This window comes from Dryobates pubescens, chromosome 6 (genome assembly GCF_014839835.1).
Source record: "Dryobates pubescens isolate bDryPub1 chromosome 6, bDryPub1.pri, whole genome shotgun sequence".
Classification (NCBI taxonomy): Eukaryota; Metazoa; Chordata; class Aves; order Piciformes; family Picidae; genus Dryobates; species Dryobates pubescens.
Window position 1 is genome coordinate 17,074,422 of NC_071617.1, and position 23,978 is coordinate 17,098,399.

At 41.6% G+C, this 23,978-nt stretch overlaps 2 protein-coding genes across 3 annotated transcripts in view; one reads left to right on the forward strand and one right to left on the reverse strand.

The window, feature by feature from the left end:
• Window positions 1-4,332, forward strand: part of EZR (ezrin) — a 34,342-nt gene extending 30,010 nt beyond the window's left edge. For both annotated transcript variants that reach the window (XM_054162677.1, XM_009901375.2), the window contains 6 exons: window positions 476-639; window positions 1,234-1,364; window positions 2,040-2,200; window positions 2,501-2,593; window positions 3,460-3,711; window positions 4,051-4,332. In XM_054162677.1, the coding sequence (XP_054018652.1) occupies window positions 476-639; window positions 1,234-1,364; window positions 2,040-2,200; window positions 2,501-2,593; window positions 3,460-3,711; window positions 4,051-4,215 (966 nt within the window). In that variant the 3' untranslated portion in view covers window positions 4,216-4,332. The remainder of the gene's footprint in view (window positions 1-475; window positions 640-1,233; window positions 1,365-2,039; window positions 2,201-2,500; window positions 2,594-3,459; window positions 3,712-4,050) is intronic.
• A 2,313-nt stretch (window positions 4,333-6,645) lies between these two features.
• SYTL3 (synaptotagmin like 3) overlaps window positions 6,646-23,978 on the reverse strand; it is a 28,071-nt gene continuing 10,738 nt past the window's right edge. Inside the window, exons 7-15 of the mRNA XM_009901377.2 lie at window positions 21,259-21,383; window positions 17,531-17,674; window positions 14,575-14,753; window positions 12,864-12,966; window positions 10,593-10,763; window positions 10,310-10,403; window positions 9,084-9,192; window positions 7,984-8,189; window positions 6,646-6,807 (exon numbers count right to left, since the gene is read on the reverse strand). Of these exons, the coding sequence (XP_009899679.1) occupies window positions 6,677-6,807; window positions 7,984-8,189; window positions 9,084-9,192; window positions 10,310-10,403; window positions 10,593-10,763; window positions 12,864-12,966; window positions 14,575-14,753; window positions 17,531-17,674; window positions 21,259-21,383 (1,262 nt within the window). The 3' untranslated portion in view covers window positions 6,646-6,676. The remainder of the gene's footprint in view (window positions 6,808-7,983; window positions 8,190-9,083; window positions 9,193-10,309; window positions 10,404-10,592; window positions 10,764-12,863; window positions 12,967-14,574; window positions 14,754-17,530; window positions 17,675-21,258; window positions 21,384-23,978) is intronic.

Consider the following 23,978-nt stretch of genomic DNA (forward strand, 5'->3'; position numbering starts at 1 on the left):
AGATTTTAGAATATCTTGTATTTAGTTACTTCCTGCAGCCCAATAGCCAAAATAACCTCTATTTTTGGGTGGTTCCTTTGACATTCTTGCAACAGCCTAGGTCAGCTTAAGTAGGAAATGTCATGGAGAGGAAGTACATTGGCAGGTATTTCTTCTTTCTCTGAAAACTCAGATGGTGTTTTGATTCAAATAGGTCAAGTTCTAATACTCAAATTCAAATAGGTCAAGCTCTAATATTCTGCAATGCATTTTTAGTTTCACACTCCTGTCTTGTAGTCCCAAATATATGCTAGCTTAAAAACTACTTACTCACTACTGGAGGTCCCCAGTAAAAGCTAATTACTCACTACTGGAAGTCTGAGTTAATTGCCAACACAGCATCTGCGGTATCTCCAAGCAGGCTGATCTGCCTGCACATAGCTGGGAGAAGAGGAAGCTTGCTTAGAAAACTGATTGTGTGGTGTCTCTCTTCTAGGACTTTGTGTTTTATGCCCCTCGTCTGCGAATTAACAAGAGAATCCTGCAGCTCTGCATGGGCAACCACGAACTGTATATGCGGCGCAGGAAGCCTGACACCATTGAGGTACAACAGATGAAGGCCCAGGCTCGGGAGGAGAAGCACCAGAAACAGCTGGAAAGGTGAGCTTGAATACGGGCAGTGGGAATGGGGTGGCAGGGATAAGCAACACCAAGCTGTCAGGGTTCAGTGGGCAGCTGTAACTGCAGAGCAGTAACAGGGGTTTTGCTTAGGTGAGACTATGACCTGTCCTGTGTCCATAAGGCATATGCTTGGCCCTAGAGCTCTGGCTTAGAGCTCAGGATATCCTGCAGTGGGACTAAAGGCCTTACTTTGCTTGCTCAGACCTGTGGCTATGTAGTCTGCTGTCCCATTTGCGGTCTTGAGACTTGCAAGAAAATGTGCGAGTGGTGCACACCTGCAGTGTGGTTCTCCTGGCTCCGGAGTGTTAGGATCTGACTTATGTGTGGGACCGTGGGGTGGTTGGGAGTAAGGGGAAAAAACCTTCACTTGGGAGCATGTGTGCTTTTGTGAAGTGGGGTTTCTGAAACTGAGCAAAAATTCTGAAGTGATGGAGGAACAGGCTCTATCTATTTCTGTCCTTTGTTGTGGTCACTTTACATTGAGCTGCCTGGAGATAAGCCCAACCAACTTGCTTGCCTAGCTGTAGCTTAGGTCTGAAAGTGAAACTCAAGCATAAAATCTGTTCCTAACAGGCAGCAACTAGAAAATGAAAAGAAGAAAAGGGAGACAATTGAGAGGGAGAAGGAACAAATGTTGAGGGAGAAGGAGGAACTGCTGGTGAGGCTACAAGAGTATGAGGTGAAGACTCAGAGAGCAGAGAAAGGTAAAGTACTTGTGTTGACTGACCTGACCATCTATGTTATACTCCGTAGAAGGGTTCTGTGGGTTGCTGCTTACGCCCAGCCTAAATCTGGTGACACTGGGATCGCTTGGCAAAGCCCACTAACATCTGTCTCTATGGATAAATACATGTACACACTGCTGAGATCACTGAGAGCATCAAAGAGGTATAAAATCTGGTGATTGTATTTGGGAGCTGAAGGACACAAACTGTTTCCCCCTGTTGCCAAGAGGCATAGCCTTTTCCAGCAGCGAGCAAGAGTTCAGCTCTCAAGCACTTTTAACAGAGTAGTACTTGGGGAACAAGTACTTTTCCATTTCACTTTCCATTGAAATGGAAACTTCTGTTTCAGTGCACAGAGGAGCAGATAGGAGACAGCAACATCTGTTCCTTGCAGTAACCTGTAAATCGTGTCAGCGTTACTGACTTCAGTGCAAATATCTTGCAGAAGATATAATGTGCAGCTGACTGCTTCTGAATTCAGTTACTTGATGCATTATGCCAATAATTACCTTGAGGAGTGCAGTGAAGGGATGTTGCAAGCTGGAATGAAGTGCTTGTCGTGACTTCTGCAGTTACCTAAGAGACTGTCTTTTCTGTAGCCTTTTACCTTTGACTGGATTTGTGGACTAACCACATCGATCCATCTTTTTCTAGAGCTCTCGGATCAGATCCAAAGAGCCATTCAGCTGGAGGAGGAAAGGAGACGAGCCCAGGAGGAAGCGGAACGCTTGGAAGCTGATCGTTTGGCTGTTCTGCAGGCCAAGGAAGAGCTGGAGAGGCAAACTAAGGACCAGATAAAGAGCCAGGAGCAGCTGGTAAGACTCAGTCATTTTTAGGATAAGATACAAAGGTATGTTACTGTGCCCTTTGAGTTCTCTAGGGAAAAACAAAGTGCACTGAAGGACTAGACTATGTGATAGCATCATTGTGGCATTGAGTCTCTCATGAGAAATCTACTTTTTTTGATCAATTTTCTATTCAGTCTTTATTACACTAGAGTGTAGCACTTGGGTCTTTCCTGAGTCAATAGTGCCGCTTTGGTGTTTGTTGCTTTTGTTATTTTTGTTTGGTTGTTTTCTAAGAGCTGTCATAATTCCAGCCTCATTACTCAACAGGCTACAGAGCTTGCAGAGTATACAGCCAAGATTGCACTTCTTGAAGAGGCAAGGAGGCGTAAAGAGAGTGAGGTTGAAGAATGGCAAATCAGAGTAAGTATCTGCTTTAGAGTTGCTCTAAAATTCTACACTTGAGCAGAGCAGTGCTTAGCCTGGTATGACTTCTGAACACGTGCAGACAAACACCTGTACATCTGCGGAGAAGGGCGGTGTGGTGGTGATGTGCCGTATGCCTGCAAAACACCCTTCTTCCACAAGCTTTCAGTCAAAATGTGAAATAGAAGCCTGTATAAAACCTAAAAATGTGATCATCCTCTCGGAGCCCTGGAAGGGGCACATGAGTGATGCATTGTAATCCATGTTGTAGTATCTGAAATCATGACACAAATCAAGAGAAGATGCTGCAAATGCAGCTGCGTTGCTGGCAGCCGTCTTAAGGACAGTGTGCTGTTGCCAGTGGCTTTCCTGGGTCAGGAGAGCGTCATCATTTGATGCACTAAACCCCAAAATAACCCAGTGCCTGGTGCTCTAACCAGTGCTGCAGGCCAGATGGGAGGGCAGAACCACTGAAGCATCAAGGAAGCTGAGTGCCTAGTACATGATGCATGAACAATGCCAACTTAGGACTGGAAGTTCTTGCTCTGTGGAACCTGAATTTACAGCCTAAAGGGCTTCAGATAGAGAACTGGATGAAGGCAAGTGTAGCTTTGTACAGAACTGTTTTTCCTAGACTGTTTTATTGGAAGAAGTCTTCGTTCAGATCCTCTGCACATGACACAGTGGATGATGATAGCATCACCACCAAAATCTGTTCTGCATTACTGTCAGCTGCAGAGATTTAATTCTCTCTTGCTTTTTATAGCAGACTAAAAAAACTGGGAAGATGGGCATGCAGGTGTTTATGAAGCCGGTGTGAAGCACTGCATGCATTTGAAGTACTTGTCACTCTTTTCCCAAAGGCCAAGGAAGCGCAGGAGGATCTGGTAAAGACAAAGGAGGAGCTACACCTGGTAATGACTGCTCCACCCCCACCCCCACCACCTGTCTATGAGCCAGTGAACTACCATGTCCATGACAACTTGCAAGACGAGGGAACCGAGTACTCTGCCTACAGCGCGGAGTTCTCCAGCGAAGGCATCAAAAATGACCGCAATGAGGAGAAACGTATCACTGAAGCAGAGAAGAATGAACGCGTGCAGGAGCAGCTGAGGGTAAGACAGTGTTGGAAGGCAGAGTAATGGAAACATCATTCCTGGAAACACAGGTCACTTAACTGCTTAGTTAAGCAAACAAAACATGATAGTTTCTCTTTGTTTACAGTTCCCTATAGGCAGCTTGAATCCCAGACAAGGTATATGAAGATTACTGTCATCACTCAGGCTTTGAGATTGCTTACATCATCCATAGTGTGTCTGGAAAGTACACGTTGCATCCGTGTCACTGATCTGCCCACTCTTCTAACCACTGCCAGCTGTCACCAAACAACATGACTATCATGAGCCAAAAGCTTCTCATGCATAAATCTGTATTTCATGTTCTTGATATTGCAGGCACTGACAGATGAGCTGGCCCAGGCTAGAGATGAAAGTAAGAGGACCCACAATGATATTATCCACTCAGAGAACATGCGGCAGGGACGTGACAAGTACAAGACGCTGCGCCAGATCCGGCAAGGCAACACCAAGCAGAGAATTGATGAGTTTGAGGCGATGTAACCATGCTTTTAACAAGCAAGCAGGACTGTGGGAAAGGCAGATCTTAATGCTGTGTTCTTGTTTTGTGGTTGTTTTTTTGTTGTTGTGGTGGTTTGTTTTTTTTCGCTGAGGAGGGGTCACTGTATAACAACAAATGTGCTCTAAACCCAGAGGTGTTTGCATCTCCCTTTTATTCCATACCTTCTGTTAAATTAGGGATAGTTAAAAGCTCTTTGTACCACTGATCCTGGTAACTTGCTCATGCCTTTGCTTAGTGCCAAAAGGCCTTTTGTCACATCCTTCTAAAAGCAACACAAGTTTTACTAGGTCATGCATGTTGAGGATGCATGTCCTGTGCAGGTGCTGGATTCAGTGTGGTCTAAAAATAAGCAGCTGTGGGTGAATTTTGTGCCATATGACCTTGTATTACTAGTGAAGTACAACACTTGAGAAGCCAGGTTGTGGAACTCAGGATTTGCAAGCACCTGTGCCACAGGTGTATCTGTGTGTACATGCGTGCACGTGTGTTTGTACACCCTGTTTTTTCCCACATTTCCCTCCCCTTTCCTTCCCCTCACAAGAACTGACCACACCTCAGAACTACTTGGTGTAGAAATTAGGCTTTTTCTGGTTGCAGTTCTCAACTGGAGAAATTCTGCAGTGATGGCTCAGAAGCGTGGCACAGGGACACTGATCCCTCCTCCTGTAACAGCTAGGCAAGTACTTGTCTGGAATCGAACACCCTGTGTTTGCATTCCAGCTTCATTCCTGATCAGTTATAGTGTCGTATTTATATATATATATATATATACATAAGAGAACATGCAATACATGAATTGCAATACTAGTTTAAAGGGAAGTAGTTTTGCTCTGTATATTTTGTTACTTTTCAGATTTAATGACACTTGCATCTGTAAAAATGCTTAAGTAATACTGTAGCCAGACACAGTGCCAGCTGATTATTTGCTGTAAGGCATTACTTGTAAAGATCATTTTTTTACTTAATGAGAACAGTTATGTACACTTGATCCAGTAAATACAATTTTACTGCACCTATTTTTCTAACAAATTTTCTAATGTTTTTTTAAATGTTTGATTTAAGGTTTCAGACTCCAAAGATGAAGGGACTGCTTGTTTATATCACAGTTGTATTCTCTCTAGTAGAGAGCATTTCTGTGACCATTCCTTCCCCACTAATCCCCCCCTTTCCTTGAAAATCTGTTAGAAAGTGAGATACAGTATGTTGTCAGCTCTTCTCTTCCATTTACAACTTTTATGCTGCTTTGTACTTGAGTTGAATCTTGTGTGTTTTTTATGTGCAGCAGCAAACATCGAAATAAAAGATCTGCAAAGTAACAAAGGACTTGAGTCAAACGATTCTTAAGCAGGCTCTATTTTTAGTTCCTGAGCTTAGCATATGAATCCCTGTGTCTTTAAGTCCTTAAAAGCCACACTGGCCTGGAAAGGAAGAAAAGGGAGTATTTGCTGTAAGGGCTAGAGGTATCTAACAGCACCAGCAGTTAGTTACAGTCTTATAGCTGACGTTTCTGCTGACTGTGATGCTACATCTAAGGCAAAGTGAACTGACACAGTATTTAGGCCTTAAGCTTGCTCTTCACCAATTCACATGAATGAATTATAACCTTGGCTAAACTCTCATCCTGTGCTGTATACCACATGGATCAGATTTGTTGGTGCTTTCTTAGACCAGCAATTCATAGAATAAATGTAGTTGTAGGAAGTTTCTTAACTGTTGCCCCACACTCCCAGGTTTGAAGCACCGTGATACAGCCACATTGTGAGAGGCATGTTGCCACAGGACAAAGTTTTTTGGTAATGTGAAAAAAATGGCACCCTAAATAGTTTTGCAGTGCAGAGGTGCCCACCTCTCCTGCTCTGGAGAGTTTCAAGACCCATCTGTATGTGTTCCTGTGTTACCTGTGCTAGATTCTATGGTCCTGCTCTGGCCAGGGGGGTTGAACTCGATGATCTTCAGAGATCCCTTCCAACCCCTAACGTCCTGTGACCTGCAGCAAGCAGTTAAAGAGGAGCTAGTTCTCTCTGAACATGCACAAAGCATCAACAAGGAGTGAAAGCATGTAACTTTAAGAGTTATAGTATCTAATAAAATTGTGATTAAATATTTGCATTTCTGCTGTGCCTAGAAATGGAAAATTGCATAGCATCTGGCTACTGTTGCCTTCTCAGCACAATGCTTGCCACTCCTAAAGAAACAATACTAACCTTACACTCCAGCTGGAGCCACAGATAATGAAGCCTTAGCTGTTTGAGAAATAAACCTTTCAGAATGTCACATGCTTCCAGATGCATAACTCTCTCCCAAAAGCTGCAGTAGGCACTGGTGCAGTATACATTTCCCAGACCCGAAAGGTATGTGTCACCTGAATGTAAAAAAACCCAAACAACAAACAAAAAACCCCCAACCCAGACAAAGAAGGAAATATTGCTGTGCAGTAATCTGTCATGATTTAAAGTTTTCCTTATTTGAATGCAGTACAAGTGTAAAGTCCATCCAGGTGTTGGGGCTGCAGAGCACTTCCTGCCACTGGAGCAGTGACTGAGAAACAAGGTCTGCAGAGCCACACGATTGCTCTGCAAAAAAAGCAAAAGGAAAGCTCACTTTTCACATGGCCTTACCCCATTCCTGCCCAGCTGACTGGATAACAAACCACCTGCTTCTTCCATTTAAAGCAATTTCAGCTGTTCTATAGCTAGGGCATTAATTGTGATAAATTACAGTTACACTTCTGAAGCATTGCTTTACATACTGCTAAATGAGGGTGACTCTGAAGAACTCAGCAAGCAGCAAAGTATTTGGCTGTATGACTAAAAGCAAGGGGAGCCACTGTGCATACTAGTAAGTGCCATTCTGCTATGTCTCCTGCTTCAGCTTCTCTCTGCTGACTTCAACACATTAGGGCTCGAATAATCGTCATTCAGAAGCAGGTAGTCCCTGCTCTATCAGAGGGGAAATCAAAGTAAATTCATGAGGAAACCTGCACAGCATTGCGTTGTTACTAGTGATAATAGTCCTCTAAAGTACTTGCTCCTGCCACAGTGACGTGAGTACCTCAATCATTTTGAGCCTTTCATCTCAAATGCTGAAACCAGAGCACAGTCTCTGGGAAGACGGGGTGAGAGACTCCACTGGACATGGTTCAAGAGACAATGCTTCCCTGCTCACCTCCCAGTTAAATGGGGTCTGTTCAGTGAGCAGCAGGTGTCTCAGAAACGCTGCAGCTTTGAGAGAGAGCTCACTCATGTTACAATAGAGCCCAAAACTCACACATGAAATAGCCCTTTCTGAGTTTCCTTTCTGTGTCTCCCATTGACCAGATTGATTTGTGAATGTAAAATAGTAAGCACAAATATAAGCAAGGTTGTAGTCTATGGGCTCATTAGTTGTGCTTCCTTTGGGAACTGTTTAAAATTAGCAAATTCATAGAGAACAGCTCATGGAACAAGTCTCCAAAAAAATAAACCTATGGAGCTCCACATGAGTTAACTCCACCCAACTTTTCTGTGCCTGTTTCAGCATGGCCAGGCTCTGACTCAAAGTTACCATGCTAACAAAGGGCTTTCCTGAAAGTTCCCAGTGACCTGAACTAAAACACAGGCCTCAGTTCTTGCAGGATCAAAGCACAATATTTCAAGTGGCTTAGGACACAGCCTGGGGTGTATACATAGGCACAGTGTAAATATCCTTAGGCACAATGTAAACTAAATGAACTTTTCCCCAATTACCTTCAACTTTCAGTGATAACTCACCTGCACCAAGCTTGGCTCCTCCTAGGAACTGGTCACTTGAGCTGAAAGTGGACTGGTTCCAGACAGTCAAGTGTAGACATGAGTGGTGTAGCTCAGCTGGAGTAACACCATCAAAGACAAACAAGTGTTTCCACTGGGGACAGGCTTCTCTCTTCAGGACAGGAGACTTTTGTTTTACCTCTGCTTGGTCTGGAAGGATAAGACAGCTTTCCCAGAAACAATGAGAGGTCAGCAAGGTTACTGATTTCCCAACCAGAAAACAGAATCTTTGCAATAATCAACTAGGCCCATCTGGTTTGCCTTACATAGCAAACCAGTTCACCTTAAGCGCAAGACAGAACATGGTGCTAGTATGTTTACTTGGAGATTTGCACTTTTTTCTGTCTGCCTTCAGTTTGGGTGCAAGTAGGCTCTTCTGATCTGCTTTCCCTCTGCTGCCACTGATTGATGAAGGCATCTTTACTCCCTGATCTGTTATTCAATGCTGCTTGAAACCTGCCCTTCACAAGACAAGCTGCACCCCCATTTCACTGAAATCAGGTGCCACAGCAATGGCTTTATGAGATGTCCTAAGTGTACTCCAGTATATACTTCCAAAGGCATCTGATCCCTGAGAGGAGGAAAGTCAAATGATCCCACATACAGGCTAACTCAGTGCATTGGTCTCTCATCTTCTAACATGTCTAGAATGGAGAATATGAGAGTTTCCTTTTATTGTATCCAAATAAATAATGCTGCAAGGGCACAGCTGAAAATAGGAATGAAATGCCCTATTGATTTCTGTCTTCTGGTTTTTTTTCCTCTCCTAGTATCTACAAGCAGATACTCAAACTAGTGAGCTCTGCATGGTAATGACATCAGTAAATTCTTAAGTTCTATTCAGGACCCAGACCCAAAGAGCAGGTGGGACCTGTCACCACCCTGCTGAGTGCTGCTGTTGTGCAGACACCCAAATGTCACCATTACAGGGAAGGCTGGCTGAGAGTGTGGGCAACGCCACTCTCATATTCCAGTCCCACGATCAAACCCCATGTTAACACATACACTGCTGCAGCATGTGTGTGACATTTTGTATGTGAAGCATCAGGCCTCATACATACCCTTTAACAAATAAGTTCAATGTGCCAGCAGATCTCAGCACAGGCAAGTTCTTGGCCCCAAATATCATAAGCTGAAGCTGGCAGTTGGGAACTGCTTGGCCTTTTTTTCCTGCAACAGGAGCATTTATCACATGAAAAAAACAGTGAGCTCAGCTGAGAGCTTAAGATGCTGGCATAAGTAAGTAGGAAAATGCCTAAGCAGCAGCACTCAAGATAAGGACTCAGAGGGCTGTATTAGGATAATTTCAAAGATTTTAACCTGCTTGTACAGCGTAGGATTCACACACACACAATAGCAGGCTGCTTTATGATCCCTGTTGCAAAGACAGCTGTCTGTTGTTTGTGAAAAGTAAACACAGCACAGTACCCACAGAAGTGTTTCTCTGAAACAAAGCCAGAAGCAGGAGAAAGGCAAACCCTGGTATGATACTGCTCCTCTGTTACAGCACTAGTTACAAAGCAGCAGCCCAACACACAGGCATGCACATGGAGGAAAAATGGAAGCAAGCAACTTGGTGATTTTGAAATCATTTGGAGAAGGGAACAAAATTATCCTAACAACTAATTAGGTCTTCCAGTTCAGCTCTACGTGTTGCTACAGTCCTGACAAAGAGCATTAGTAGAGCCTGAACCTCTGAAGCACTATGATCCAGTGAGGCAAGGAAAATGAAGTCCTCCTTATCCTTCCCTCACAAAGTGTTTATTTTACTCCACCAGCAGGTGCCTGCTCTGACACACTACAGCAATATTTAATGTACCTTTCATTACCAAAAACTGAATCCTGACTGCACATTTTGAACCTAATACCTACTAAGGGAAACAATTTCTCTAAAATAGAACCACCAAGTGTTCTGCTCTGGGACCCTTGCAGCCCTTTCCCTTCCACCTTTTCCCTATATTGGCAGTCTCTACCTTAGGCAGTAAAATAGCCACATCGTCTCCAGAAGAATGTCTGCTGGCAACACCATGAGAGGCGTGAGTCTGCTGGTCAGCTGCATGCATCACAGTGCTGCCATCATAAATGTGCAGCTTTTGCTGGCATTAGACTGAACAAAAAGAGGAAGCTGGCAAACGTTTGCATTTTAACTAATTTCAAACACAAGCCACTATTCACAATGGCTGTAACAAACCACATACAGGAATATTAGATGGACACATTGTCAGTCTCTCATTGATCTCAGTTCTTTTCTAGGCAAGGGATTCATGTATGCTGAAACATTTCATACCTTCAAACTGGGACTGGCAGCCTGGTACTGACAGCCTTGCAGACACAAGGAGTTCACCATTGTGCTGTGTAAGATCATCTTCAAGCTTTTCAAGCTGAAGAAAGGGACATAGAGAAATCTGCATCACTGCAACCATCCTATTCCACATCCTTCTGGCAGCTTATTGACATCAGCAACACATCTGACTAACAGGCTGTATTGACAGCATTTCTCCTTCCGTGATCTCAGATGGGCACTACACCTTGCTCCTGAGATGCAACTGAGCAGAAAAACGAAGGATCACCTTGGGTTTGAGCTGGTACCAGTTGAACAACTGCACTGAGTTCTCTTCGAAATTCCATGCTGCCAGTGGAATCACCACCTCCCCCAGAAACACCCTGTGCTTGAGTGCTCCTGCATGCCACACCGAGATCTGAAGCTGCCGACTTCCCAGATGGGCGTATTCAATCTTGTACTAGAAAGATAAACAGCAGTTACAAAGCAACACAGAGGATGAACACAGGCCTGCGCTCAGAGGACGTGCAGCTGCAGCATGGCTGAAGGCATCTGGACGCAGAACTGTCTTGTCTGAATGTGCTTCCTAATCTGCATGTTACTCCACTGCTTAAATGCTAAATCATCCTTATCCAAATATGAAACAACATTCCAGGAATACCTTGCCCTGCCTTGCTACAGATTTTGATTAGTAATTCAGAACTTGAAATAATTCTTGACCCTTTTTGCTGTTGGTTTGTGGGGTTTTTTCTCCTTTTTTACATTCCCAGCACAATTTGGCTGCTCTGGAGGCCAGTTCAAGATTCAGACACCTAATACATAGAATAGAATACATAGAATAAACCAGGTTGGAAGAGACCTTCAAGATCATCGCGTCCAACCCATCAACCAATCCAACACCACCCAAACAACTAACCCACGGCACCAAGCACCCCATCAAGTCTTCTCCTGAAAACCTCCAATGATGGCGACTCCATGAAGATGCTCTGGTCAGTGGACATCTACTGAATGCAGAAAGGGGAATGTAGTAATTTGGATGACCACTAATTAAAGTCCTGATCTACTTCCAAACACAGAGCTCTTTTGGAGACATGAAACTGGCAAACATGACACCCAGCCTACAGGTGACCTACATCCACCTGGATTGAAATTGGAGGCAATGGCCTGGACAAAGACCTGGCTACTCGCATTTAGGCTGCTGAATCACAAGTCGGGTGTTGGCTTTGAGGTTAATCACCCTGAATCACCCTGGGCTCCAGTGATTTCCAAGAGCATTTGCACACCTCTCACACATGCAGCTACCTAAATGCAAGTGCCTTAATTTCACAGAATCACCAGGCTTGGAGGAGACCTCAAAGATCATCAAGTCCAACCTGTCACCACAGACCTCATGGCACCAAGTGCCACATCCAGTCCCCTCTTGAACTCCTCCAGGGATGGTGACTCCACCACCTCCCTAATTTGCAGCTGAATCCCAGTGAGCTGTATCTCTGCATTATGATGCAGTTTACTTGCACTAGGCTACACTCTTTTGACTATTTTTGCTACTCTGGAGAAACTAACAATTAAACCAATTTAAAAGATTTCTAACTAAACTACCCTTAATGTTCATGCAGCCAGCTCAGGCATGGCTCTCCTTCTCCCTTTTATCAGCTTTGTGCAGCTCTGGCATTGAAAAGGGACTCTAAAATTAAGACCAATTACTCCAACTCTTTTTTTCTCCCAACTTTATATACAGACTTTTGGCTATATGAGAATTGTACACATGACATACTTTTTTTTGGTTGTTGATACACAACTTCAGTAATGCTCTTTTCAAACATTTTGCCTGTTTCACTTACTACAAATTCTTGATGTTCACACACGCTGAAAGATGGGGCTAACACTGAAGATTTTTGTAGTTAAGGGAGCAAAAACACTAGTTGTCCCTCCATTGGCTTTGTTCTGTATGTCTCCCAAGACAACATTGAAGAACTCATCATTTTATGTGCCTCTGCACACAAAAGGGAGTTTGTAATGATCTGAGTACAAAACTGGAGCTGTGAACAACCAAACCAAGCCAGCCTCTCTCAGCTGTCAGTACTCAGCTTCAGCTTCTCATTTCATTAAGTGTTTGTGAAGTGAGGATAATGCCTCCGATTTTCTACTCAGAGCTCCTACCAGGATGCAAGAAGTATTAATACAAGGCATTAAGGAATTAAAATCAGAAGTGCTTTTCTCTGGGAGGTTTAATAATGTTTGAAATACGACACAGCAAAGAGACGGCCTGACATCAGTTGCACAGGGAAAAGGAAGCAGACAACGTTTCAGAGGTGGTGGAATTCAGTTACCGCCTTCATGGACAAAGGCAGACTCTTCTAATCATCTACAGCTTACTATTGTAACTCCAAAAACATCTTCTCTTATTTGGACTGAAAAAGGTAATTTAAAAAATTAGTCTTATCAGTGACTCCTAGATTTTTCCCCATCAGGACAGTTCTGAAACTGCAGGATTGACCATTACAAAAGGAGACGCTACCAGAGAAAAGCACACACAGCAGCACACAACTGCAAACAGTACCTTCAAAGTTTCATCGAAATCTGGATTCACTGTGCTCTTCTTGACAGCTGTCTTCCGCTTGCTCCGAGGAGATTTATCAGGAAGTAAATAAACCTTAACATACCTTGTAGACAGAGAGAAGGATACATGGGAAATGACAAGAAGGAAGTGAGAAAGAGGAGAGAAAAAAAGGGAAGATTTGTAAATTCATTAGATGAAGAGAAGTTTTTTCTTCGTTCTTAAGCAACTTTATTGACTTTGTAACTTTCCAAGCAATAAAATGGCAAATTGTGATTTCTATCCTTTCTCAATAAAAGCCGACAGACAACAAGAATCCCTGTGTGTCACGTTGACAGTGCAGAACTTAGAGATCACCCACAGGTAAAACTAGTTTTTAAACTATTCAGGTAGTAGAAGTTTCAGCCTCTTGCTCTGTCATTCCAAATCAATCAAGCTAAATATTTCACAACAGGTTTTAAGTATCAGTTAAAAGTCTGCTTTTCAGCAAGCATGTTGAATGAGTACAGTGGCTGCACTTTTTCTGTTGGTTTGGAAACCAGCAGCAATCATATAAATATATACTAACAGAAGATACAGTGTTCACTACACAGCACTTCCCACACTGCCTTTCACATTTTCTGCAGCTGTTTGCCTGGCTCAATTACCAAGGGACTTAAAGAACCTTGATGCACTTCTGAAGTGCCCCCAAACTGCCCTGCTTCAGGAGCTGCTATCCCAGCAAGGCTCCTTTTGTCACCAAGTTCATCTTTGTGAACACCCTGTACAAGATGCACAGAAGCCATGTTCCTTCTGGGTGAAGATGACTGCAACTCCAATGTGGTCAATCAAGAGCTCAGAATTGTACAACATGTTAGGTCAGAAGGGCGACTCAAAAGTCACATTGTCCAAGTCCCCAGAGGTGAACAGAAACACCTTTAACTACATCAGGTTGCTCAGGGCCCCATCAAGTTTGACCTTGATTGTCTCCAGGATGGGGCCTCTACCACATCTTTGGGCAACTTTCTCCAGTATTTTACTGCCCTCATTGCAAAGAACTTCCTCAAACACAGTGTGACAGCAGGGGGAGTAACAGGTAGTTAGGAATTCTACCTGGTGATTTTCTGTGAATAGTTGCAGCATGGTCAGAGAGGATCAATTGGTAATAAACAGACAAACCACCAACCATGAGTTTCTGTGGCACATTTTACCCACAGAAGCAGATATTTCTTCTTCTTAAAATAATACCTAATTCTTAAACAGCTTTAGATTCCAAAATGTGTTGCAGCAGCTGAAATTTCTATTCTTTATACAGAAGATGAAAAGAGTGAAATAGTCTAGCAGTCAGCCAGTGACCCACTGTGAGTCAGCAGATCAGTCAGGAACACACCACCTCACCTTTTAGCCACTTACAAATTAATTTTGCAGGCACAGCGTAAGAGCTAAAAGCTGAACAGCTCCTCGCTAGATCCAAAGGTACTGAGCACCAACACAGATATCCAACTGCCTGCTCACATGCGGGGAAAGGGACAACTAGCAGCAGAAAATGGTCAGAATGGAAACCCATTGGTGTGGTGCATGTATGTGAAAAGAGCTGGTACACGTGCTGTATGTTCTGAAAGGGCTGCTGTGGCACACCATCACACGTCAATGCATTTCAATCACAGCATATGTAAGGATCTTAAAAACAGAACAGCTGCCTTGCCTTCTACTCATTCTCTACAGAAATACTTACGGGTTACACTTTTTCTTCTTCTCCTCTCCGTAAGCCAGGTTCTTGCAGCCCTTGATGCAAACTTCTAAGATGCAAGCTTTGAAGATGTATCTTATGGCAAACTGTATTTCTCCCGTGATGTCAGCCTTGCCAAAACTGCCAGACTCAGTGCAAGTGCTATTGAGGCTATACAAACTCCCCTGGGGAAAGACAAGTTTTGGGGGAAAAGTAGCTTCATATCAAACCAGGACAAAATAAGTATTTATTTCCCCCAAAGGTCAGTTTCTTTGCAAACATGACTATTGAGCCACTGCAATCACAAAGATTTATGATAACCTGTATAAAATATTCTGTGGCTTCCATAACAGCCCTGAAAATTATGATTGTAAATGCAGTTCCACTGCTTTGTCTTTTACTCTTCCACAAGCTCTCTAGGCCAAGAAAATGCTTTCTCAGGTAACATTGAAATCTAGACATTGTCTCTGACTAAAATTGCTCTGTGGCTTCCCATGAGAAAAATGGGGTAACTGTCTGAAAGGAAGAAAGAGAAAAGAACTCTGAAATCTAAGAACACAGAAAACATGGAATTAGACTGCTTTTAATACACAAGTCACAGCAAGGTACACCACTGAGATGTTAGGGTCTATCAAGTATTAAAAGAAACAAAAGTGGCCTCACACATCCAGTAAATACTCTACAAGATGTCTCAATTTCATATGAAAATTACACTCTTTGTAACCCAGCAGACCATTCAAGAAAGCCTCAAATACAAAGAACCAGCTGTCCTGCATAAAGAATGAATGCAAAGAACCAGTGCATAAAGGTGTTTCCTAGCACACCTCGGTCACCTTGTTTTCCTTTCATCTGCTTTCACCTATGGGGCAAAGGTTTGGGGGTTGTCCATCCACATACAATAAACAGCATTTTTGTCTAGCATTTATGGAGGATGTGAAAATACAGTAAAGGAAGAGACTATATCACTTCCTGTGGCCCAGCAGAGACATGCAGCTTTACAGTACTACATAGCCTTTTTTATAGCAAACTATCAACTCAAAGTAGTTTAGTCTCCATTCATTTATAATTCTTTAAAGTGAGCCCAAGAAAGATTTTTAAATAGCCTATGTCATGAAGACACAATTGTACTTTATCTGATATTTCCCAAGATTAATAAAATACCTGTGTTAGATCACTCCTCCCTTTGGAAATTAAACACCAACCCACACAGGACTGGTTAACCAAGGAGTTCTGCCTTGCACAACCCAGCAGGTAAGAATGCAGAACCGTGTTTATAAGATCATATCTCTCTTCCATGCAGATGTTCTTGTTTGTGCAGCTTGCCAAATATTCATTTCTAAATTCACACCAACAGCTTAACTAAAGCAGCTATCTACTCCATCGTATAAGCTCCAAGTAGCATACAAGCCTGACAAAAGAAGGGTCAGAGCGCTTACTGAGGAAGTATTAGAACTGTTTTGACCTGGTGCTTGCTGCATGTGATCTTGCTCCCTCCATGAGACATATATCAGAGCAATCAATCCTCTTTGCAGCTTTGTTAAGCTTTTGTCTTTCACTCACTGGCATGTTTTTATTCATCTAACTAGAAAATGCTTATTTTCCACCAAAATCCTTCACAACAGAGGAACACAAACATAATTTTCTCAAAATAGCTCACATGTCCTAAAAAAGTTCTGCAAAGGTCCCTAATAATTATTTGACAGACTCCCTTACTTGGAGAGGCTGGATAGGTGTCCTGATTAAGGATGTTTGGAGTATCACCACATACGTCTCCCACCTAATCAGGAGTCACACACATTCAATCAGAAATCACTCATCCTTTCTGAGTCAGTGAACAACGATTTAGGAATGATTTCATGGATTGCACTCTTGCTGGCACAACTTAAAGCAATGCCATCTGGTATTATGGAAGACATTTTCATGGAGTAGTCATCAACACTTAATCATAAAGGGAGGCTTAAAGGAACTTTACAGTTTATAAGATAGTAGAAAATATTTCATTTTTTATGCCTAATTCAAACAGTTGTCACTAGAATAAAAAATGTCATCCAAAACTGTTATCCATTTGTCAGTTTAATACCTCAGACTCCACAGCACAGTAAGCTGTAAGAGAATGCCAAGGTCCTTTTGTCTGTTTGTATTCCTCTGCAAAGTGAGCAGGTTGGTTTAATTTTGATTCCCCAAAGGTCTTTTTAGTTCCCTTTTTTACATCAGTCATGGATTCTTTGAATACTTTCCTCTGGTTAACCTCATCACTAATACATAGAAATTAGGATTCACAGCTAATCACAGAGACTTTAAAGCATGTGCTGAACTAATTTATAATTGGCTTCCTTCTCTGTCATTTGTGGTATTCAAAATACCATACATCAGAGGATGAGTCAATGCCATCCCCTAAACCTGTGAACTGCTACAAACTGCTACGAACAGCTCCTTTGGCTTCTGTCACTGGCAGCTTTCTCTTCATTCACTCATTGACATTCTGACATTTGAATTTCCACTGACATTTCCATTGACATTTCCATTACCACAGTTCTTGCAGAATACCAAAACCTTACTGTTAAATGAAGTTTTAAAAGAAAAAGCTAGCTACTAGGTTAGAAGGAACCATGTTCCAAACCCCACATAAAATAGGAGGAATGTTAGTTGCATTTGCATAATTCAGAGGAAGATGATTTATCAATTAGTCATTATTAATGGATGCATCCATCTATCAATTATCCATTATTAATTTGATTTGTCTTATACTGCAAAAGTTCACAGTGTAATTATTAGGACCAGGTCAAAGGCAGTCAGTCTTTCAGCAGATACAAACTCAAGCATAAGTTTTCCTTTACTTTGTAAGATAATCCAAAACACACCCATGCTTTGCACAAGACTTTAGCTTTTCTATCCATTCCCACACAGCTTTGACATCTTAACTGTTATACCCTGTTCTGTCCTGCTTCACCCTTTAACTTACATGCTTTCTTCCATCACAGAAAACTGCATCACTTGTGGGACTGGTTGTTATGTCTTCCTCCTCCTTGCAATTCCTTTCGGTCAGAATCTCGCTGTCATTTGGGGTCGCAGTGATGAGCTGTTGAAGACTGGGTGTACTTTTGATCTGTAAGAAATTCAGCAATGTGGGGTTTTTTGTTTGGTGGTTTTTTTGTTGTCTTGGTTGGTTGGTTGGTTTGGGTTTTTTTTAATTTAATAAAAATACCCTGATCCCTTCAGGAATGCTATCAGGGAGGTAAAAAGGATCAGTAAACAGCTACAATTTACTCTGATCGGTACCATGGAAGTGGCACACTTTCAAAAGCAAAGTAGCAAATTTAAATGTTGATTTACAACTGTCTCATCCCAGCCAGTAATACCATCATTACAGTAATGGTTTTCTAAACCAAACATACCTCCATGTAATCTGTGGATTATTACCACAGCAATTACTAACAAAAAATAATCATCTACTAATTACACACCAAAAGCAGCAATACACTAATAAAAGGCCTTTCTGGCCTTTAATAAAACAGTATTTTTGGAAGGAAATCAAAAATTCTTGCCCCCAGGAAATCAGAAATAGTATTTTGCAATATGCATGACACATGCCTGCGTCTACCTATGCAAGAAGGAATGTAAGTTGAAAGAGAATTGAAAATAGACACAGAGTTGTAAGATTTAATTTAGCTCTGATTATAGGAAAAGCTTAAATTTGTGAGGTGTTCTTGACCTTGCCTTGACTAAGTCCATTCACCTTTCCAGTAACTACCACATACAGCAGCAGAAATCCTTGAGATTTACCTTCTGCCACTTCTGTAACCAGTAACAACACTTAATAGAATGAACTCCCCAAAAAACCCCACAACTAACCAACCAACCAAAAAACCCACCAAACCAAACCCAAAACCATATATAACTAGAAATATGCTGAAAATAGATTTTAGCTCATTGTGGCACACCATTACCCCTGAATCCATGAAAAGTATGTTCCCAGGTCAGTGGGCAAGAAAAGAGTGAGGTAAGACATTTTACATGGTTAGGATCTATGAAAATAATTTCATTTTAAAAAAATTGTGTAACAGGGATTACCTGAAAGACTAGAAATAATATAGTGTGACTGAATCAACAAAAAGGATTGGGACTTAGTTGCATATTTAGCAAACTGGGGAACCCTCCTGCACATCAGAAGAAAGCACTAAAGAGTGAGGTCAAGAGAGAAGATTATGTATCAAGATTACTTCTGAGAAAACAGTACGTGCAAAATCCAAACCAGCATGCTGTTGTTATAACACACAGAAACTGTTGTGTGTGATAACTGCCCTACCTTAAGAAGAGATGTAAGAGTTCATTCAGTTCCTGTGCAAGAAGGAAATTGAGAGAAAAAGCCTCCCAAACATGAAATGACATAGTTCTCAGCAAAGAATTGTCTTCTGCTTTATAAAAACCTACCACCAGCAGCTTCACTTGCAAAACAACCTATTACACGCTGAATTTTAGTTTCTACTTGATTCAGAAAGGCTTCTCTGTTGTATCAAACAGGAGCCAAGTGACTGACAAGGCAACACAACTACCAATGCTAAACTTTTAGCATCAGGTCCTATACGCAAGACTCCCACCTAGCCCAGCAGGATGCATTTGCTGTCACAGGAGAGGTAACCCACAGCTACCAATGCACCACAAACAGCTTCCAAAGCTTGTACATGCCTGCTTCCTCACCCAGTAAGGCAGGTGTAATTGTAGTTTCTTTAATGAACTTGGAGCTTCTGATGGTGGGAGGCCTCAGAAAACACTACTCAACTTCCCAAATCCAGATTTACACTGACTGGTGCTTCTTGCCATTGGACTATTTTTTCACTAGTACTGAAGTTAAATATAATTTCTTTCAACTTTAATCTGAAGGAATCAAGTTCTGAACATATCACAAACATGGAAAACTCACTTAAGAAACAGTGCTCTTGAGACTGAGGTGGTGCCCCAGTCTTAGACTCTGCATGGCCTTAGACTCAAGCTATTACTACCCATTCATTCCTAGGGGAAAAATGCACACTTTCTGGTGGAAAAAGTGCAGTTTCAATTCACTCTCAAATGTGAAAGAAATTAAAGTCCTTTCTGGGGTGGGAATCATAAGTGAGATGTCTACACCTTATTTTGCTATAAATTCTAGTAACTAGTTGTTTTGCAATGTAACTTAAATCAGGTATCTGTCCCTAAACTTAAGTCATATAAGTAAGGATGTTAAAAAAGGAAGAATAATGAAATTATGCCAAATTGGGACAAATGAGTAACATCTCCTTCAATATTGAAAAAACATAAATGGCAAAGAGAACACTCATGAGAAAGGAAAGGAAAAAAAAAAGATCATCAGCAATTCTAGAAAAAAAGTTCTTGCTTAGATATAGTCTCACTGGTTTGAAAGAAACAAAAGCTCCCTGACTCAGAGAACTACACAGAAACATTGAAATCTTTCAAAATCTGTAATGCAAAGGGAGAACATAAATTAAGTCCTAAATCTTTAAATGGGCAATTAGAACCCCACACAAATAATTTGCAGTCCCCTATTCATACACTTCTCCAGCCAAGGAATCCATATTGATCTTTTAAATGTGACAGGCTGTGTGCAATCAACATACAATAAAGCATAGGATAAGTTCATGTTATCTCCAACTTTGATGCTTTTCAATGCACTGGCAGAGGAATGAGGTAGCACTGAAGTGTGGTTTGCCAGCACTCAACTCAGGTAGTTAATAATTGTTGCCAAGTTTGTTTATAATACAGTTGAATACAAAAATACCAGAACTCATTTCACAGAATTTCCAGACCTTGCTAAGCCTACTCAAACCACTAGTCCATGTGGTCTGATATCTTGTCTCTTCCATTTACCAACACCTAAATAGTTAAGAGGAAAGTGAAAAGTGTGCACCCAGGGAGATGTGAGTAATACTTGCCATGAGGTCTGACACAAAGCAAAAGCTTCTCTCAGCATCCAATTCAGACACTTAGCAGACCACATTTACCTCACTCAGATGAGCAAGGCAATTCAGTCAGTACCCACTATATGGGAAATCCAGTATAGAAAAAGTTCAGGCACTTTGGAGCTGGAAGAGTACTAAATGAAATCTTCAGTGTAACTCCAAAGCAGGTATGTGACATCAGCTTCAGCACAATTTGTGGAAAGAAAGATGACTAGATTTTTCTCAAACTTCCAAGAGAACTCTAAAAGCTATAATCTGTAACCAAAGGAAAAGGGAAGTTGCCTAACAACTAACAGCAGTCAGCTTTTCTTCCCTGCTACATTAATAAGTGCTCAGAAAGTGTCAGGATGGGTTTTGGACAGTTGTTGTTTGGCCCTGTTCAACAGCAAGAGGAGCAGGATGATGACAAGACAGAGGACCTTCCTGAAGTCCAGCAGTTGCACAGAGAACACATTAATCAGGCTCAAGAGAGTCTGTGAGCACCTGAAAGCAAAACAATCCTCACTCTTCCTGTGTGAGGGTCTTTGTAAAATATCAGTCTAACATTTCAGCTCTGAGCTGCGATCAAGTGTGCAGTCAAACACCTTGTGGAGAATCAGAGCTCTGGACAAAGTGAGTGAACATTAGCTAACATAATAGAAGTAAAATTCCACCTTGTAAGCGATTATTCTTACAAACATACTGTATTCCTGAAACTGCCCCTACAGCTAAAGACTCTGTATTACAACAACCATACCCTGCTTGTAATGTTGATGGCAGTGTCAGACTGGCTTCTTCTTTGCTTCCTTCTTTCCATGCTGCGGCCATGATCTGTGGTTAGGTGACATCGGTCAGCCATATCATTCTGGGACTTAGAGATTTCTGAAGTGGAAATAAAGAGTGAAGCTATTACAACAAACAGTACAAGCAATCCTGGAGATCTATAAAATAATCCTGTAGCTTTCAAACTTTCATCCTGCAATTTTAGTACTGATCTCCTAAAAGGGGAAGGCACATGCCTGTCCCATTATGTGTAACTGTTATTTTGCCTACTGTGGTGGGTTGAAGTTACCTGTTCCTGCTATTTCAAATGAAAACTATACTCCTCACTTACTGTCATTATAGCTGTTACAAGGAATTGTTGCATGCTATCAAATACATTTTTCTTGAATAATCAGCTACTACAGTCCCTATATATAAAAATTTGTGAAGCAGTTTGGTTTGGTTCAGGATACAAGCAAGATCATTATAACAATGTAAAGCAACATGACAAGGGAAATTAGAAAGTAGAGCATACTGGAAAATATTTAGAAATATATCCAAAATATGGATTAAAGGAGAAATATTGCATACTCTGATCCCAAACCACATGTAATTTTAAGAACACAAGTAGCCCTCACTGACTTCAATAACATTACTCATATGAATAAGCTTATGTCCATGCCAAAGCACCTTACTGAATTAGCACTTCAGTAACATCTAATTTATTGTCAAATAAATCTACAGGACAGCTGGACACTTGGGGCACTGCTTTTTGCTTTTTATTCCTCAGGGTACATTTAAAGGGAAGGGCAGCACTCATCTGTGATTTCTGAAAACTAGCAGGCTCAGCAGCAGACATGTTGTTGTAAATCCCAGACAGTCTCTCATGAAGAATTAATAACTTATAAGTGGTACATGAAATAGCTATCATATGTTTAATTCATACAGAAGAAATAAACACAACATAAGCCTCGGTAGAGGAACCTCAGACAGCAGACAATATGCCATTATGGAATTCAAAACCAAAAGCTCTCTTAACTGTAATTTTTAAAGCCACTTTGGGCTAGTTTTGTTCTTAGCAGTAATCAGTCCTCAGACGTTTACTGTACTCTGTGTACACTATTAGGGCATCATGTGACATGTTCACAGGCAAGGCTCAACTGAGTCATTTCTGATTGCAAATGAAACCAGGTTTTTAAAATACACAGTGAAACTGGAGATCATAAAAGAGACTGGAGTGAGAGACCTAATGGAGTAGATACAATCTGAGTAGCCTGACCAGCAGTAGAAGCAGAGACACGAGCTTGCCTCATGCTCTCTTAATATGCACACCTTACAGAACTGGTTACTCTGTTCCTCCTTTGGCTTCTCTGCCCAAATGGTCAGTGAGACAGATGTTGGGCCAAGGGCAACTTTGCACTGAAAGTAAAGCTACAACCAGCAGCTAACTCATTTTACATTCACCAAACAGCAGCTATTGGATTGCAATCGCCTGTTGCTGCCAAACTACACTGGAACAGGAGGTAACAGCACACAGTGTGGACTATACAACAGCAGCATTGTGCTGCACGTGCTGATCCTTTGTTCCCACTGCTCTCAGACATGCACACACACAGGCTCCAGTGACAGAATCAGAGGCATAACAAGGTTCTCCAGGTTTATTTACTGCAATACACAAGAGCTGGGTGTATTAAATACTTCTTCAAATCTGGATATTGTTATCTTGGTAAGATATAAAGTACTAACTTTAGACACTCATGACTGAAAGCATTTATCAGCACAGTACCAGGTTTCTTTAAGAGGCCATATTGACTGAAAAAAAACCCTGTTTTCTCAAGAAGTTCAAGTCTTTTTCCCTATAAGACTTCCTATACTTTTAAATTATTGACTTCAGTGCTTGCAACAGCCTATTACAATCTCACAAATTAAAACCCTAGCTAAAGATGACAGCATCTGAGTGGGGTTTTGCATACAAGTGAACTGAGCTAACAACTTCCTGTCAGCCCCTCCTACAACCTCTGGTCTTCCTTCCTGGCCAGATAGAATCATGACCCAGCACCCTCTGTTGTGCAGGCTCCAACATACATACCCTAGCTTAAGCTGATTTAACTGTTCAAACCAGCAGAAAAGCACCCATTTGTTTTATCCAGGTTAATGTTTTGCCTTTCTAATTAGCTAAATCAGTTTCTAGAGGGGTCAAGAAGCACTGGGGCTAATTCAAGTTAAGCAATGGAAGTGTGAGGCCAGACACAGCAAGAGAAGAAAGATGTGGGGGGGGAGTAGGACCTTCTTTTTCTAGCAAAGAACTATTAAATTAACTTGCTGCAGTCCTAATAGCTTTACCAGCTTCAAACTAACAGAAAGAAAAGGAAATTACTTTGCATCCAATTCTGTGCTGCCTCAACTATTTGCTTCCAGTGACGAAGTATCCTGTGCTACCCTACCCTATACTTCTGTTCAGGAGAGACAGAAAAGATAGTTTGAACATGGGATGACACAGACACAACATCAAATTTGTGAAGCTAATAGAGAACAGGCCTTTAACACAGGTGGAAAAAGAGGAAAGACAAAACAAGACAAGTTAAGAGGAAAAGCAGAAAGGCACTAAAGCCAAATTTATTCAGGTCTAATCTCATGTTTGGGGTTCTGTAAGATGAAGCTAGTAGGAAAATACAAATGTTCCTTCAAACACATGTAAATATGCAAGCCCCTGTA